At 35.3% G+C, this 14,745-nt stretch overlaps 3 protein-coding genes across 3 annotated transcripts; 2 read left to right on the top strand and 1 right to left on the bottom strand.

The window, feature by feature from the left end:
* Nucleotides 1–2,614: 2,614 nt before the first annotated feature.
* LOC112734991 (ER lumen protein-retaining receptor A) lies at nt 2,615–5,133 on the top strand. The gene is made up of 6 exons (XM_025784544.3): nt 2,615–2,898; nt 3,026–3,291; nt 4,179–4,294; nt 4,579–4,652; nt 4,736–4,799; nt 4,885–5,133. The coding sequence occupies exons 1-6, from the start codon at nt 2,808–2,810 to the stop codon at nt 4,919–4,921; spliced, it is 648 nt and encodes a 215-aa protein (XP_025640329.1). The 5' UTR covers nt 2,615–2,807; the 3' UTR covers nt 4,922–5,133.
* A 4,393-nt stretch (nt 5,134–9,526) lies between these two features.
* LOC112734985 (uncharacterized) lies at nt 9,527–11,278 on the top strand. Its single transcript, XM_025784538.2, has 5 exons — nt 9,527–9,843; nt 9,968–10,544; nt 10,639–10,763; nt 10,833–10,968; nt 11,057–11,278. The coding sequence occupies exons 1-5, from the start codon at nt 9,527–9,529 to the stop codon at nt 11,276–11,278; spliced, it is 1,377 nt and encodes a 458-aa protein (XP_025640323.1).
* Nucleotides 11,279–11,601: 323 nt separating this feature from the next.
* Nucleotides 11,602–12,733, bottom strand: LOC112734987 (glutathione transferase GST 23). Its single transcript, XM_025784540.3, has 2 exons — nt 12,280–12,733; nt 11,602–12,120 (listed from the first exon to the last, which is right to left on the bottom strand). Exons 1-2 carry the CDS (start codon nt 12,592–12,594, stop codon nt 11,746–11,748), a joined length of 690 nt encoding a protein of 229 aa, XP_025640325.1. The 5' UTR covers nt 12,595–12,733; the 3' UTR covers nt 11,602–11,745.
* Nucleotides 12,734–14,745: the final 2,012 nt, after the last annotated feature.

Here is a 14,745-nt window from a genome sequence, read left to right as displayed (position 1 = left end):
GGTGGTGGATGTGCTTAACCGGATGATCGGAGAGGCAGTGAGGAACGGTAGGATATCTCCACTTTTAGTCGGGAGGGATAATATAGAGTTGTCACACTTGCAATTTGATGATGACACTATATTATTCTATCTGCTGGAGGAGGAGACGGTGAGAAACTATAAGAGACTTCTGAGGTACTTTGAATTGATGCCTGGGTTGAGTATTAATTTTGAGAAGTCCAACTTGATACCGGTGAACTGCAGTCAGGAGCGGGTAAGACGAATGTGTCAACTACTAGGATGTCAGGAGGCAGCACTACCGGTGAGGTATCTTGGAATTAGCCTAGGCGCAACCCACGGTTAGTAAAAACTTAGAAGTCGGTGCTAGATAAGGTGGAGGAAAAACTAAGCTTGTGGAAAGTGAAGGTTCTTAGTAAGGCTGGAAAGCTGGTGCTTATTAAGTCGGTGATCAATAGCCTACCTATCTATTATCTGAGCTTGTACAAGATGCCAAATGCAGTTGCAGGAAGAATCATTTCTTTGCAGTGGAGGTTCTTTTGGGGGAAGGATGATGGACGACCTGGTATGGCTCTCGTGAAGTGGGAGGTGGTTCAGGCACCAAAGAAGCTTGGAGGCTTGGGGGTGGGTGATGCGGTGATCCGCAATACTGCCTTACTATTTAAATGGTGGTGGCGATTCTCAAAGGAAGACTGTCCTCTATGGAAGAAGATTGTGTGCTCCTGTAACTGTTTGAATCCGAATCACTTGTTGTCAACTCAGAAGTTACCAAGGAGAGGAGGCCCGTGGAGAGAAATATGTCAAATACAAATAACGGAGCAACATGTCAGACAGAAGATGATTGATGGCCTTGCCATAGAAGTAGGAGATGGAAGATCAACCAGGTTCTGGGAGGATACATGGCTCCAAGTGGGAAAGTTGAAAGACTCCTTTCCGAGATTCTTCTTGATTTCAAACAAAAAAGGATCAGTAATTGGGGAGTGTGGATTCTGGGATGGGATAGAGTGGGTTTGGCACTTCCAATGGAGGAGGAAACTCCGCCAATGGGAGACTAATACATTGGATCAGCTGCTTCACGTCTTGCAAACTATTAGATTAGTAGCAGATGTACAAGATAGAGTGGTGTGCAAATTTGGCAAGGAAGGAGTTTATTCTACTAACTTATTTGTGCAGATTTTGTAGGAAGAGACCATGAATGAAGAGCTTCTAAGTTATACATTCACAAAGAAAATTTGGAAAGGTCTAGTCCCACTGCGGGTTGAGTTGTTCGTTTGGTTTGTATTGGTAGGCAGGGTCAACACAAAGGATCGACTAAGTAGACTAGGAATCCTACAACAGAATGATAATGTGTGCGTGTTGTGTAAAAAATGTGTTGAAAATATACAACACTTATTTGTTACGTGTGAGCTCTCTTGGCAGGTATGGTATGATGTGCATGGATATCGGCGTTTGGCCTAGAGTGGACTGCTCCCGGTACTTTGAAAGACCATTTTGAGAGTTGGAGATCTATGCCGATGAGAAGCGAGCAGCGCAAGTTTTGCCTAGTTGGGTTCTTCTCAGTATGGATTATTTGGCTATGACGAAATAATGTCATATTTCAGAGCAAAACAACACGAGTTATAGAGTATGTGGATTAATCGTATTCATGTGCTACAGAGTGGTATAGTAAATAACTCATGTGATCGATAGCTATGTCGGAGATGACATAAGAGTTGTTTGTCTTTTATGATTATTCTAGTTTTCTTTGCACCACTATGAGTGTTGAGCTTTTTCTTAAAAAAAAAAAAAAAATCAAGATGAATTATGGGGGTATTTTTTTATGGTATAAAGATGGCCTGGGAGATTGGAGTGAGAAGGATCATAGTTGAGATAGACTCATACGAAGTTTTTTAGGAAATTAGAGAAAGAAGTGGCCACGAGTTTCTCCCATGCAAGAGTAATGTGTCCGGATTGTTGGATTGTTGTGTTGGGCTTCGGCCCGTTGGTTTACCTAAAAAAATATTAAAATTTTTATTTTCCCGTTGGAAAGCAATCTTTCTCACCGGCGTTGGATTGGATGGAGAAGCAGGTTTGCGTGGCTCCAGTTTGATCGCCCTTCATCTATTTTCTTTATTCATGATGTTTTTGCCTTGGCCGTTTTATGCGTACGATCTTTATTAGATTAGGTGAGGGAGTAGTTAGTGTGTTTTGAGAGGGAGGAAAGCTTGTTTAGTGTACCATTGTTGTGTTTGTTCTTTGAGCTGGGTTCTCCTAGCCCATTTCCTGACAACAAAAAAAGTATTATTAATAAAAATATTTAATAACCAAGTTGGGTTGGTCTAGTGGTTAGCTCACTAGTCCGCTTAAGTAAGTGTCGGGGGTTCGAATCCCGCCTTGTGCATGCAGCAACCCATTGGCCAGCGGCAAACCCTTAAATGGAGCTCAGTACCGCGACGGATTAGTCTTTGACCTGTCGGGTTGGGGGATACCGTGGGAAACCAAAAAAAAAAAATAAAAATATTTAATTAAATTTTGTATAATTTTTATAAAAATATTTTCAATTTATAACCTTTAACAGTCATCAAAGAAAATTTATAATCTTACCACATACTTTTATTAGCTAAATCCAAAAATAAATTGGGGGAAAATGAATATAAAAGAATTTGGAAAAAGGTCCTACAATTTTGAGTATTTAAAATTGTAGCGCAGCGTCGTTGGCACACGGGATCTTCCTTCCGCTCGTTCATTTTTTCCATTGCTTTGTGTTTGTGCTGCGTTTCTCTCTGTCTCTCTCTCTCTCTAGGGCATTGGAGTGTTGAGAGCGCGTCAAGATGAATATCTTCAGGCTCGCCGGCGATATGACCCATCTTCTCAGCATTCTGGTCCTCCTCCTCAAGATCTACGCCACCAAATCATGCTCAGGTCTCTCCCTCTCTTCATTTCACTCGCATTCCTTCCTCAAACCGATAAAACACTAATTTTTGAGTTAGGTCATTTCGATTCCACTGATCTTCTGATCTGAATTGGGGGCGGTTACTGTTTGTTTCAGGAATTTCTCGGAAGACGCAGGAGTTATATGCGATAGTGTTCCTGGCGAGGTATCTAGATCTGTTCACGGAGTTCATATCGTTGTACAACACGGTGATGAAGATAGTGTTCATTGTGAGCTCCTTGGCGATCGTCTATTGCATGCGCCTTCACCCACTCGTCAGGAGAACCTACGACAGGGAGCTCGACACTTTCCGCCACTATTTCCTCGTCGGTGCCAGCTTCTTCCTTGCCCTCATCTTGCACGAGAAGTTCACCTTGCAAGAGGTTCCTTCCTCTTCCCCTAATTCGTTATTTGATCCTCTTTCTTCTTTCACATCTATTTGACTTCTCGAGGGTTTTTTTTGTTTAGTAATGTGCATTTCTCATGATAATATAACACTTGTTGCAGGATAATTTGTGCTTTTTAGGTTTTAGGACTGTTAGATATTAAATTAGATGATTGATTGATTGGTTAATTTGATTTTGCTGGTTCAATAGGATAATCAAGGTCCAACTCAGTTTTGCTTTCGCCATTGTAGATATGAGGATCTGCGATTATGCACTCTCCTGCTGTCTATTGCTTGAAACTCTTACATGTCTCCTTAGGCAATTTTGTTACTAAAAACAATTCTTTGTAAATGGTTATTCAGATGTAGAGTTTTTCATTTCCCCTTTTGATGTTTTGTGTTGTGTGCATTTGTCAAAGCCTTCTTCATTTTTCAGGTTGAGCTGTGCTTATCTTTCGCGTGAAAAATATGATTTTTCTGTGCAGCGACTAACCTTGCATTTGTTGTGAACTAACTAGACTATGAAAACGGATTAGTGGATGAAGGATTGTTATCTTTATATATCTATGACCCAACCTGAGGATTCCAATCAGCAAATTGCATCTTGAATTTTCCAGTGCATACCCTAGATTATAATTTTGCTTGAGACTATATATGCCATCATAGTTAGAATCTTCCCATGTTCAAGTACTTATTGAAAGCCTGCAGATTCTTTTCCCATATATTTGTGCATGCAAAAGCTGTAATAGATTATATTCATCTCAACATTTTGATACTTCATTGGAAAACTGTTTAGGCTTTGTCACATATGTTGAATGTTTTGTTGCATATCCCAGTGAGCAACATCGTGAATTTGGTTGTTTACTTAATGCGAATCTATTGCAGATCTTCTGGGCATTTTCAATATACTTGGAGGCAGTTGCAATACTACCCCAGTTGGTTTTGTTGCAACGAAGTGGAAATGTGGACAATTTGACAGGACAATATGTATTCTTTCTTGGGTATGTATGCTTCTGTTGATGTTAGTTTCCGCCCTAAGATTTGCCTTATGATTTGGTTGCTTATACTATGAGCATCCACCTTTATATTTGAACAGTCACACATCAAAAGGGTTTAATTTCCACCACAATTGCTAAGAAATTAAGTCCCTGGAGAGTGAGATAATTTTTATCTGAGCAATTAGCTCTAGAAGTTATCCAGATTTGTCAATTTGAACTTGTCTCAGACTATAGTTATTATTGAGGCTAACATATAAAAGGAAATACTAACCATTTTTGGGATGCAGTGCATATCGTGCGTTTTACATTCTGAACTGGATATACCGCTATTTGACTGAGCCACGTTTCACCCGATGGATAGGTAATAAATGCTGAAAATTGGAACTACGTTTTAAATTGTGTTTCTACTCTAGTAATATTCTGACTTCTTTCTTGTTTATGCAGCTTGCGTCTCAGGTGTGGTTCAGACAGCTCTCTATGCTGATTTCTTTTACTATTACTTCATCAGGTAATGCTACTTACCCATTAAGTTAAATCATATTTCTGCCATGGCTGTACAACAAGTAGGTAATATGAAGAATTTTTTTTTGCAGCTGGAAGAACAATTCAAAACTAAAGTTGCCTGCTTGAATTAACACTAGCTTGTTTTGGATTTTGGACCATTGTGAGATGAGTAACTGCTGGATTTTTACAGAGCCTGGTATGGATAATGTATGTTTAGAGAAAGACAAGATATAAGCAACTCCACCCCCTATTCATGAGTGGGGTAAATGTATTTTTATTTCTGGCCAATGTACCCATCTCATAGCAATTCAAGATGACATGTTTTTGTTGCTTTCACATATCCGCCGCTTATTATTGTATAGCTTCTAGTTAGAGGTTGGCTGATTTTTGTTGATTGATAAGAAATTATTCCTGGCTCAGGTATTATACTGTAAGAATTAGGAGAAAAGACATTTTATCATATTGAACAATAGAGCATCTGCACTTCAACCCCTACAATTAAAAGTGCAAATTAACACTGAATTTTTTGGGTTGCATTGCCAATTTAGTCAATTATTATACTCTGCTAAACTTGCAATTTGATCTCTCAGCTATTTCGAACGAGTGTTATGTTTATTTAGAATAAGTTGTTGATTTGCACTTCTTATAAATGTAGGGGCTAAAGTGTGAAGTCTTATAATTTACATAGTCAAGTGGTTTTCTTTTTTGGGTTTTGTATTTAAATAAAAATGCCTAATTTACCAATGTAACCCGTACTAAGAAGAATTATGAAATTATGTATTTTGTTATAATTTCGTAGGCGGTACATGCGCAAAAGATTTGTATAATTTTTGCACTCTACCAACGAAAATGAAGAAAAATTCTTTTTTATTTTCGCATTCATAGCCTGAGAAAATAGAGCAAAATGTTTTTTTCTTAAATCAATGTGCTAAATTTTTTTCTTTTATGGACTAAAATGTATCGACGTCTTAGAAGGTATATGTAAAATCTAGCGCATAATAGTTTTGCAAATAAAATTCTATTACTTTGCTGCTGCTTGCAAATTTACATTGAAAAGTCGTTCCTTTTTTCATAACTGATGTGAATTTTACACCACAATACTATTGGCAAGTGCATAAAATTGTACTAAATAATAAACTTACGGTGAGTGTCAATTCTACAAAAATTAACGGATTAAGTAAATAATAGTCAATTGATTAATCTAGTCAAATAAAAAAAATTAAGTTTTTGAACAGTTTGATCATAAACAGCAATGTAACAAAGCAAACAATAAGTATTGAAAGGTAATATGATTACAAGAATTAAGGTTTTAGAGATGTTAAGACGTCTGAATCAATAATTTTCACTTTTCACATTGATTATACAAAGATATTTTTATGGCAAATCATTAGTAATTAAATCTCAATCCCTTAGCAATTCAATTTCTCTTTAACTTAATTAATCGCTAATTTCTTAGTCAATTACTTAAGAAAAGAGTTAAGCACATTCACTGATTCATAAGCCACACAATTCATAAGAGTTGTGAGAATTGGTTTTCAAGCTTAATTCAATTAATCAACTTTTTTGAGAAGTTAAAGGAATTCAAGTTAAAGAAGAATTGTTTCCCAACACATTCAAACCCTTTAGGAGGAAGAACGAAAACCTTTTGTTAAGAAGATATCAATGTGTTAATCAAAGGTAGAAAAAGCTAGAATATTAATAAATGAAATCAACAGAGCTCCTAACCTTATCCAAAGAGAATTAGTTGCTCATGTTTTTCAAAGAAATCTTAGAATTATAAAAGATAAAGGTGTCGAAGAAGAGAAGAGAATAACTCAAAACATCTCACTTCTCCACTTAAATACTAACCCTAAAAGGAGTTCAAATTCAAACTAAAACATAATCAAATTTAAAATAAAATAAAATCTAACTAATTAATGTTTTCTTCCCGCTAAGCTGTCAATCTTTTCCTCTCACAAATCCTCAATTAATGTTGTAATTGGTGGGCTTAAGTTGAGCCTTTGATTAACCGGACGAGTGATTAGAAATTGGAGGTTTTGGTGGTTAAGTTAAAGTCCCTGAAGTGGCAAACAATCTCACATGACACATGAGGGATTCACGTCGGACATAGAAGCCCAAATCTTGATTCAATTCACTCCTGGCTTGATCACGTGGTACATGGAGTATCCCTAGTTGAACGTGGTCTTGATTTACTTCAATTGTAGCTTCTGTTTGCTCCCAGGCATTGCACGTAGAAAAACTCACGTCCTACGCGAACTAGGTGCTTTAAATAGGTATGCCTCATGCGTACGCATGATAACTCAAAATTCTTTTATTGTGCGTACACATGATGGCCAACGTCTTATGTTGAATTGGGAGTCATGCTGCGTACGCATGAATGAGCATATTCCACCACTTGTGCGTATGTATATGCACGGCTTTCATTTTGGCGTTGCATGCCAATGCTCCCACGTCCCACGTTGAAATGTCTAATGTCCCTACGAGGCTTAATTGATTTGGCACAAAAAAAAAAAAAAAAGTCCCTCATTTAATATCATCCAAGACAAAACGACTATTAGATTAGTGAACTTGATGGAATTCTTCCATTACTTTATTCTTGCCAATCTGATCTCTTTAAATATTTTCACCCTTTCTTAACTAGCAGCTCATCTTCAATGTGATGGTATTCCCCCATTAGTGCTGCTCCTTCTCTTGTTCTGTTCATTTCTATTTCGGTCTCTTCGTCAAAGATGGTATCCCATTTTCAAGGTATTGGCAACATTCTTTAAATAAATTTAAAAAAACTTTTTTTTGTCTCGAGTTGCTAGTTGTAGATGTCCGAACTGATGAAATTTTGGTGATTGCATGAATGTGATTTTTCTAGATTTGGTGCATGAATTTTTAACTCATTTTTTATGCATTATTTATTTCAATTCCAAAGTCCAACTGCTTTGTTTATGGACAGATACATTACTTTTAATATTCATATACCTTTTTTTATTTTGGACTTCAACCCAATATCTAAAATCCGTAAAAAATCCAAAACTTATAAAAAAAATGGTTAACCTAGTTAACAAGTTACCTTTTTAAATTTAAACTATTTAAATAAAAATATATTAAATAAAAAGTTGAGATTTAATGAATTAAACAAAAAGGGCAACATTCTATACTACATGGTTTAGTTAATCCAAAAACTAAACATGTTTTTTTGGTTAACTAAAAATTTAATCTTAGTTAATTAATTAAATTAGTTTTATATGATAAAACTGATTATTAACCGGTTATAAAATTTAAAAACCAATTTTTAACTAATTATAAAAATAAAAATCAATTTTAAAAAAATAACTGATTTTTAATAGAAAATTAGTTTTTAAAAAGATAAACCGGTTTTTAGGAAAAAAAATTGATTTTTGGATAAAAAACCGGTTTTCTAAAAAACTATTTTTTAAAAAATTAAATTTTTAATCTAAAAAATTAAAATTAAAATTTAGTTTTGTTTTTAGTTAACTGGTTAAAAATTATTATTTTTTAATTTAATTTTAGTTAACTAATTTTAAAAAATATGAATATAATTTTAAAGTTATTTTATTAAATTAGTTAACTAAAATGTAATTATAATTTTTTAACTCGTTAACTATATTTTAGTTTTTTAATATACACCCTTGACAAATAGCATTTAAGGATGAGCCTAAAAAAATATACATTAAATTTAATATATTAAAGATTAGACTAGCGAGATATTTTGACAGTTGCACTATTTTAGAGTTTTGGATTAATTGTTAAAAGAAAATTCTAGTCGAAATAGTGACTACAGTCTAAAAGAGAGTGAGTTTCTTTGGCATTTTTATTAAACTTAAATAACAAGAACCTTTTTCAATTAATCTTTCTTTTTTTAAAAAAAGAAAATCAAGAATTGATAATATCCCCGGTAACTGAAAAAGGAAAACTTGTCTGAATTCTGTTACAAATATTGATATAAATAAAGGTTGATGAATATCAGTTGGAGACAAGTGAAGATACCGCTACACTGCAACACAACACTACCAAAAGGAAACAAAGTCTAAACCTCCTGAAAGCTTTTCAATTTCACTGAAGATCTTCCATTGCTGATCCTATCGTATGCTCCTTTCTCTGTGTTTTCTCTTTTCAGTTTTCACTTTTCTTTCTCATTAGGCATTACATTTTCTTTTCTTGTTCTGCAAGTTTCAATCCCACTTTTCTTGTTTCTTTGCTTCTATCATGTATTTGACCTTTCCATCTTCAGTTTGATTTGAATGTACACTATTTTTAACTGGTTTATCAAAGATTTGATTCAACGGAGGAAAAATTTTGACTTTTGAAGATTTTCTTCCCTCTAAAGATTTCAGTGCTCTTAATGTTTTGGCTGAGAAATTTAGATAGCTGTGTGTATGTATAGTGGCATGCATGATCTAATAACTATTTGCTGTTAATAGATTCGCACTCAATTATAAAGATTTGTTATCTTGCATTTCTTGTGGAAAATTAATTGTCCTTGTCCGATTTATTGAGCATATTCTGAATTGTTCTGTGTAATATTTATGTCTAAGTAAAGGGGCTCTGCTCTGAGTAAAATGAGACTCAACTTATAGTTATTCATTACAAATGACAATAGCTCCAAGAAGGTTTTCATCTTCAATGATTCTTTCTTTTCAATTACCTGCATTTTTTATGATATATTTGAATGGTTTTTGCAGGGGGTTAAACAGGCACAAATCAGTTTTGCTAGTCCAAATGGCAAGATTACGGTTCGGAGTTCAGCATTTGCTTAATCCATTTCTTCCGTATCTTGCAGAAGTGCCGCAAGCTTCCACGAATCTCCCCTTTAGGAACATGCTGATAAACACTGTGGCCTTTTGGTTAACCTTTCTTTTCTGGAGCCATCTTTCTCTTTCTAGAATACATTCAACTAAGGATGCTGATCCCTTTCATCTGATGCGCCGCATCTTTGCATCAAGCCCCAGGACATTTATGGAGCTTGGCATCTATCCAATTGTTATTTCCAGATATATGATGGACTTCTTGGCAGGATATCAGCGTCCTACAATAATGTAAGTACTTTTAGCCAGTTTTGCATCATGAGCACATTAATCTTCTAGATTTGTTTCACTTTTACCATGCTACTGATTTCTTGCATTATGACTAATGAGTATTTTCTAACCTTTTCCCATGCAGAAATTCATATCAGATGATCCTGGGAATCATCATTACAATTGTTCAAGCCTTTGGCTGTATCAAATATGGACTGTATGGCCAACTCGGATGGGAGGATAGTCTCTTTGTAATAGGTCAAATTTTATTTGGAGGAATAACTGTCATATACCTTGATCAATTTTTTCAGAAAGGATATGGTCTCATTAGTACTGGAGTCACACCATTCATCGCTGCGAATATATGTGGGAGCATAATTTGGAAAGCTTTTAGCTTCACAACAATCAAGAGTGGCAGGGGAGCTGAATTTGAAGGTGCTGTTACAGAACTAGTCCATGTCCTTATTACTAGGACAGACAAAGTTGGTGCTCTCCAAGAGGCATTCTTTCGACAGAATCTTCCAAATGTCTTCAACCTGCTTCTTACAATCGTGATCTTCCTTCTTGTCGTTTATTTTGATCGTTTTTACTTTGGTCTTCGTGTGAGATCAACTAATATTAGAGGGGCAAGGAACACAATTCCAATTAAGCTTTTCTATACCTCTTACATGCCCATCATTCTTCAATCTTCTTCTGTTTCCATTATCTACTTGTTCTCCCAGGTAGTTTTAAGTTTTTATACTGCCTGTTATGGATATTGATTTTGCTTGAACCAAGATATCTCATTCACCGATAACAAGAATTGTTTCATTGCAGTATCTGCATTGGAATTTCAGTTCAAGTCTCTTCACAAGCATACTGGGAACATGGAAGTTGTGCGAGCATTCGGGCCAATTTATTCCTGCCGGCGGTCTAGCCTATTATGTCACGCCACCAGCAAGGTAAGACATGTTTGATTCTTTCATTGGCTTATTTATCATTTTACACACACTATTTTGATCATTATGCAGCTTGGCAAACATGCTGGCCGATCCTATCCATGGTATTCTCTATGTGGCGTTTATGCTTGGAGGTTGCGCATTGATCTCAAAGGCATGGATTGAAGTTACTGGTCGTTCTTCCAAACGTCTACTTAAGAAGCTTCGGGTATGACAAATGCAGACCTTTCTTTTCCTTCTTCTGCTTCATGTTCATCTTCATACATACTCTTTGAACAATGTTTTGACTTTTGTAGAAACAACAATTGACGTTGGATGGAGAGAGGAACTTAAATATGGGAAGGAAACTGAATCTCTATGTAGTTACTGCTGCAGTTTATGGTGGAATGTGCATTGGGGCGTTAACTGTGCTTGGAGACTTGATGATGGGTTCATTTGGCACAGGAGCTGAGATCGTGCTTGCTGCTACCATCTTATGTGAGTTGTCTGACACATTAGAGAGGGAACATCGCCGCTGAACTTGGCTTTTAGGAACTAGTTTCTTTCTTGATTGGCCTTCTTGTAAATAACAATTGATTTTTCTTTCTCCTTTTATCCTTTGAACTTCAAAACTAGCTAGAGATTTGATGTATTGAAGCTTTCACAATGGTTTTATTGTACCATTGAAACATAATATTTGCAGAAGCAATACAAACAAATACACTAATTCTTTGTGAATTCAAACATGGTGCCACCAACATAGGGTAGGTCCTATACTCCTAAGTTGCAATCTTGAGGGATGTTACTTATTATTTGAAGCGTATTTATCAATTAATTTAGACTCTGTAGATACATTGGTGTATACATGCAAAAACCAGAATAGTTTTCCACCATTATTTCATAACATTTGTAAAGGCAATACAACTCAAATACCCGAGAGAAAATAATAAAATAAATAGCCTCTTATTCAAAGATAGATATGAATTACTCTTGAAAAATATGAGGTTCAAAGATACTTCATCAAGTCATGGTAAGTAGGAGACATAATCTTCTTGCGAGTGTGGATGTAAGCAACCATGTCATCTCTAGGAGGCAATCTGTCCTTGATCACAGGGTGGTTGAGGAAATTGGTCATCCATGCATTGATGGCTGGGAATCTCAAAGGATCTAATATCTGCATTGATCCAACTTCCTCATAAACAGGGATCCAGTAAGATATCCATCCAAGTGCAATGTCAAGGTATCCAATGTTGTCCCCTCCAAAGAATTTCTTCCCCTTAATCTCTTGTTCTATCTTTTCTACCGAGTCTCTTGCTACATTCAGAGCCTTTTCGGTGTCATCCCCACTCGCGACCATGGCAATGAATGAAGCATATAATAGCTGTTCCATATATACAAAGCATAGTTAGTGATAGTTTTAGGTTGGTTATTGAAGACCTAAGATATCGAATAGGAACAGAGAAACATTGAGAATGTGCTATGCAAGCAGGCTTGAAAGATAAAGTTTGTTACTAGAATTCCAAAACAACACCAAGAATACCTTATGTTCAGCAAAATTAGCCCAAAAGCGAGCATGAGCTCTTTGATAAGGATCCTGAGGAAGCAATGGATGCTGCTTCCATGTTTCATCGATGTATTCAAGGATGACAAATGACTCAACTATTGGTTTGCTGCCATGAACAAGAACCGGAACCTTCTTGTGAATGGGGTTCAGCTCCAGAAGGAGGGTGTTCTTGTTGTATATATCTTCTTCTATGTACTCATATTCCACACCCTTCAGTTTCAGAGCCCATTCAACCCGTAAGGAAAATGGACTCGCCCAAAAGCACAGCACCTTCACATCTTCGCTTCCCATTATCTTGTTCTTCTACTTTGCTTGTTTTGGTTGCTTAGTTCTTCTCCTCACACCCTATCTTAATTTTCTGTCTCACTTTTATATCATTGTTATTGTAGAGACTTCAATCTTGACTAAATGTTTAATTGGCATTGAATTTTCTGTAATGTTCAACCGCGTGATTTTCTTTCTTTTCTGATTTGTCCAATGTTTTATCAACACAGACCAGTGTCGTACTGTCGTATAATATATTATTTTTTTTATTTTAAAAGATTAGATAAATTCATAATATATCGTTGTCATTGATAGTATAATTTTTAAACCAAATTGAGTACTTGTTCCTATTGTGTTGCACCAAATTTACCACTTCAATTATTTCCTTCTCATGTTTCACTATTATATATGCAAAAGTGGTTCATGCATTCATCTCTTTCTTCGTACTATCCGACAAATTTTTTATCTCTGGATCTTGGAAAAGTATTCTCCACGTGATTTCTACTTTCACCTTTATAATTTTTTTCTCAAATATGGTAGATAAATATTAAAATTAGCGACTAAAATTAATTAAAATATAAAATATAAAGCAACAACACGTTCCACTTTTACATACAGGGATCCTTCTATAAAGATGCTTCTATAAGGAGGTTGCTCTTGTTGTATATATCTTCTTCTATGTAGTCATATTCCACACCCTTCAGTTTCAATGCCCACTCAGCTCTTTTACCGAACGGACTCGCCCAATAGCTAACCACCTTCACATCTTTGCTTCCCATTTTCTTTGTTTTGCACTCTATTTTGTTCCTTCTATGTATATATATATATATGCAAGAAACTTATAATTCATGTCATGATTGGTTCAGCACGTAATTTGTGTAAATTTTCAGTGTCATTTTGGACGGCAATTTTTGACCAAAGGGCATATTCCTTTGGATAATCAGTAGCACTTCCTCACCACATTGTCTCAATAGCCAGCCACGTGTCCATCTTCTTTCGAATTTCTCTCCTTCAAGGGTGTTTGACCAACTGTACTACTCTATTATATTCTGTATTCTGATCCTTGGCTTAATTTATTTTAGATTAGATCATAGGATAATATAATTGTTAGTCGAAAAATATTTTCGAGTAGGATAAGTTAATTCGAAATATTGAAGAAATGTTAGAATGGAAGCAGAAGTGAGAGCAAGAACAGTTATCTAAAAATTCGCATACAAGGCAGTGTCGTGTAATTAAGGATCGGAAGGAGAACCAAAGATAGGAGATTCGAACCCGCAATCTCTTAATTGAGTATGGGGAGACTATGCCATTTGAGCTATTACTCAATGGTAGAGGGTGCTCTTGTTGAATACATCTTGTTCTATGTATCCAATTTAAATATTAATGATTTATAATTGTTGGAATAAATTAATTTCAATATCTTAGATCATCCATATTGAATCACCAAAAATATAACATAATGCAGAAGCGTATCTTTACTCATAAGAGTCAGAAATTAATGGAAGAATTTGGATCTTGTGGTTCTTTCGATCTTCCTCAACCAAAACCTTCTGTATTCCTAAGTGACTGAACTGCAACTCTTTTGATGGGGAAAGAGCAACAAAGGCGGCCTTGGTATATTGGGGACCGAAACCCTGTAGGCCTATTTATATTTGAGCATAGCACCTATTAAACCCTTAAGCCCAAATAAAATAGTATCTAAAACCCAAAAGATAATATATCTAAAATCCAAAAAGATAATTATCTAAGGAACAAAAAATAATATCTGGTTTTATTCTCATTTAATTCCAAATCAAAAGTAATAATGACTTATTCAATTAGCATTTATAACAATAAATGAGATCATCATTGTATAAGTCATTTAATTTGAAATAGCATAATTTGTGATTACAATTAATATATGTATTGTCCACAAATAAATTAGGAAATTAAAATAATTTCCTAACACTAATATCTAAAAAGTAAGTAATAATATTAAAAAAAGAGGAATGTTAGGGGGCCAGCAACTTTTGGGATTTATAGTCATCAAAATAGCCATCAATGAGGCTTTTAATGGTGTGAGATTATGTGAGATTTCATCCAATGGCTAACTCTTTTTTTATGGTTACATGCTGGCTAGAATTTGATAAAATTGCTGGCTTCCTAGACTTTTCCTTAAAAAAATATAAAAAAAGATAT

This window comes from Arachis hypogaea, chromosome 20 (assembly GCF_003086295.3).
Source record: "Arachis hypogaea cultivar Tifrunner chromosome 20, arahy.Tifrunner.gnm2.J5K5, whole genome shotgun sequence".
Classification (NCBI taxonomy): Eukaryota; Viridiplantae; Streptophyta; class Magnoliopsida; order Fabales; family Fabaceae; genus Arachis; species Arachis hypogaea.
This window is presented reverse-complemented; position numbering and strand designations above follow the sequence as displayed.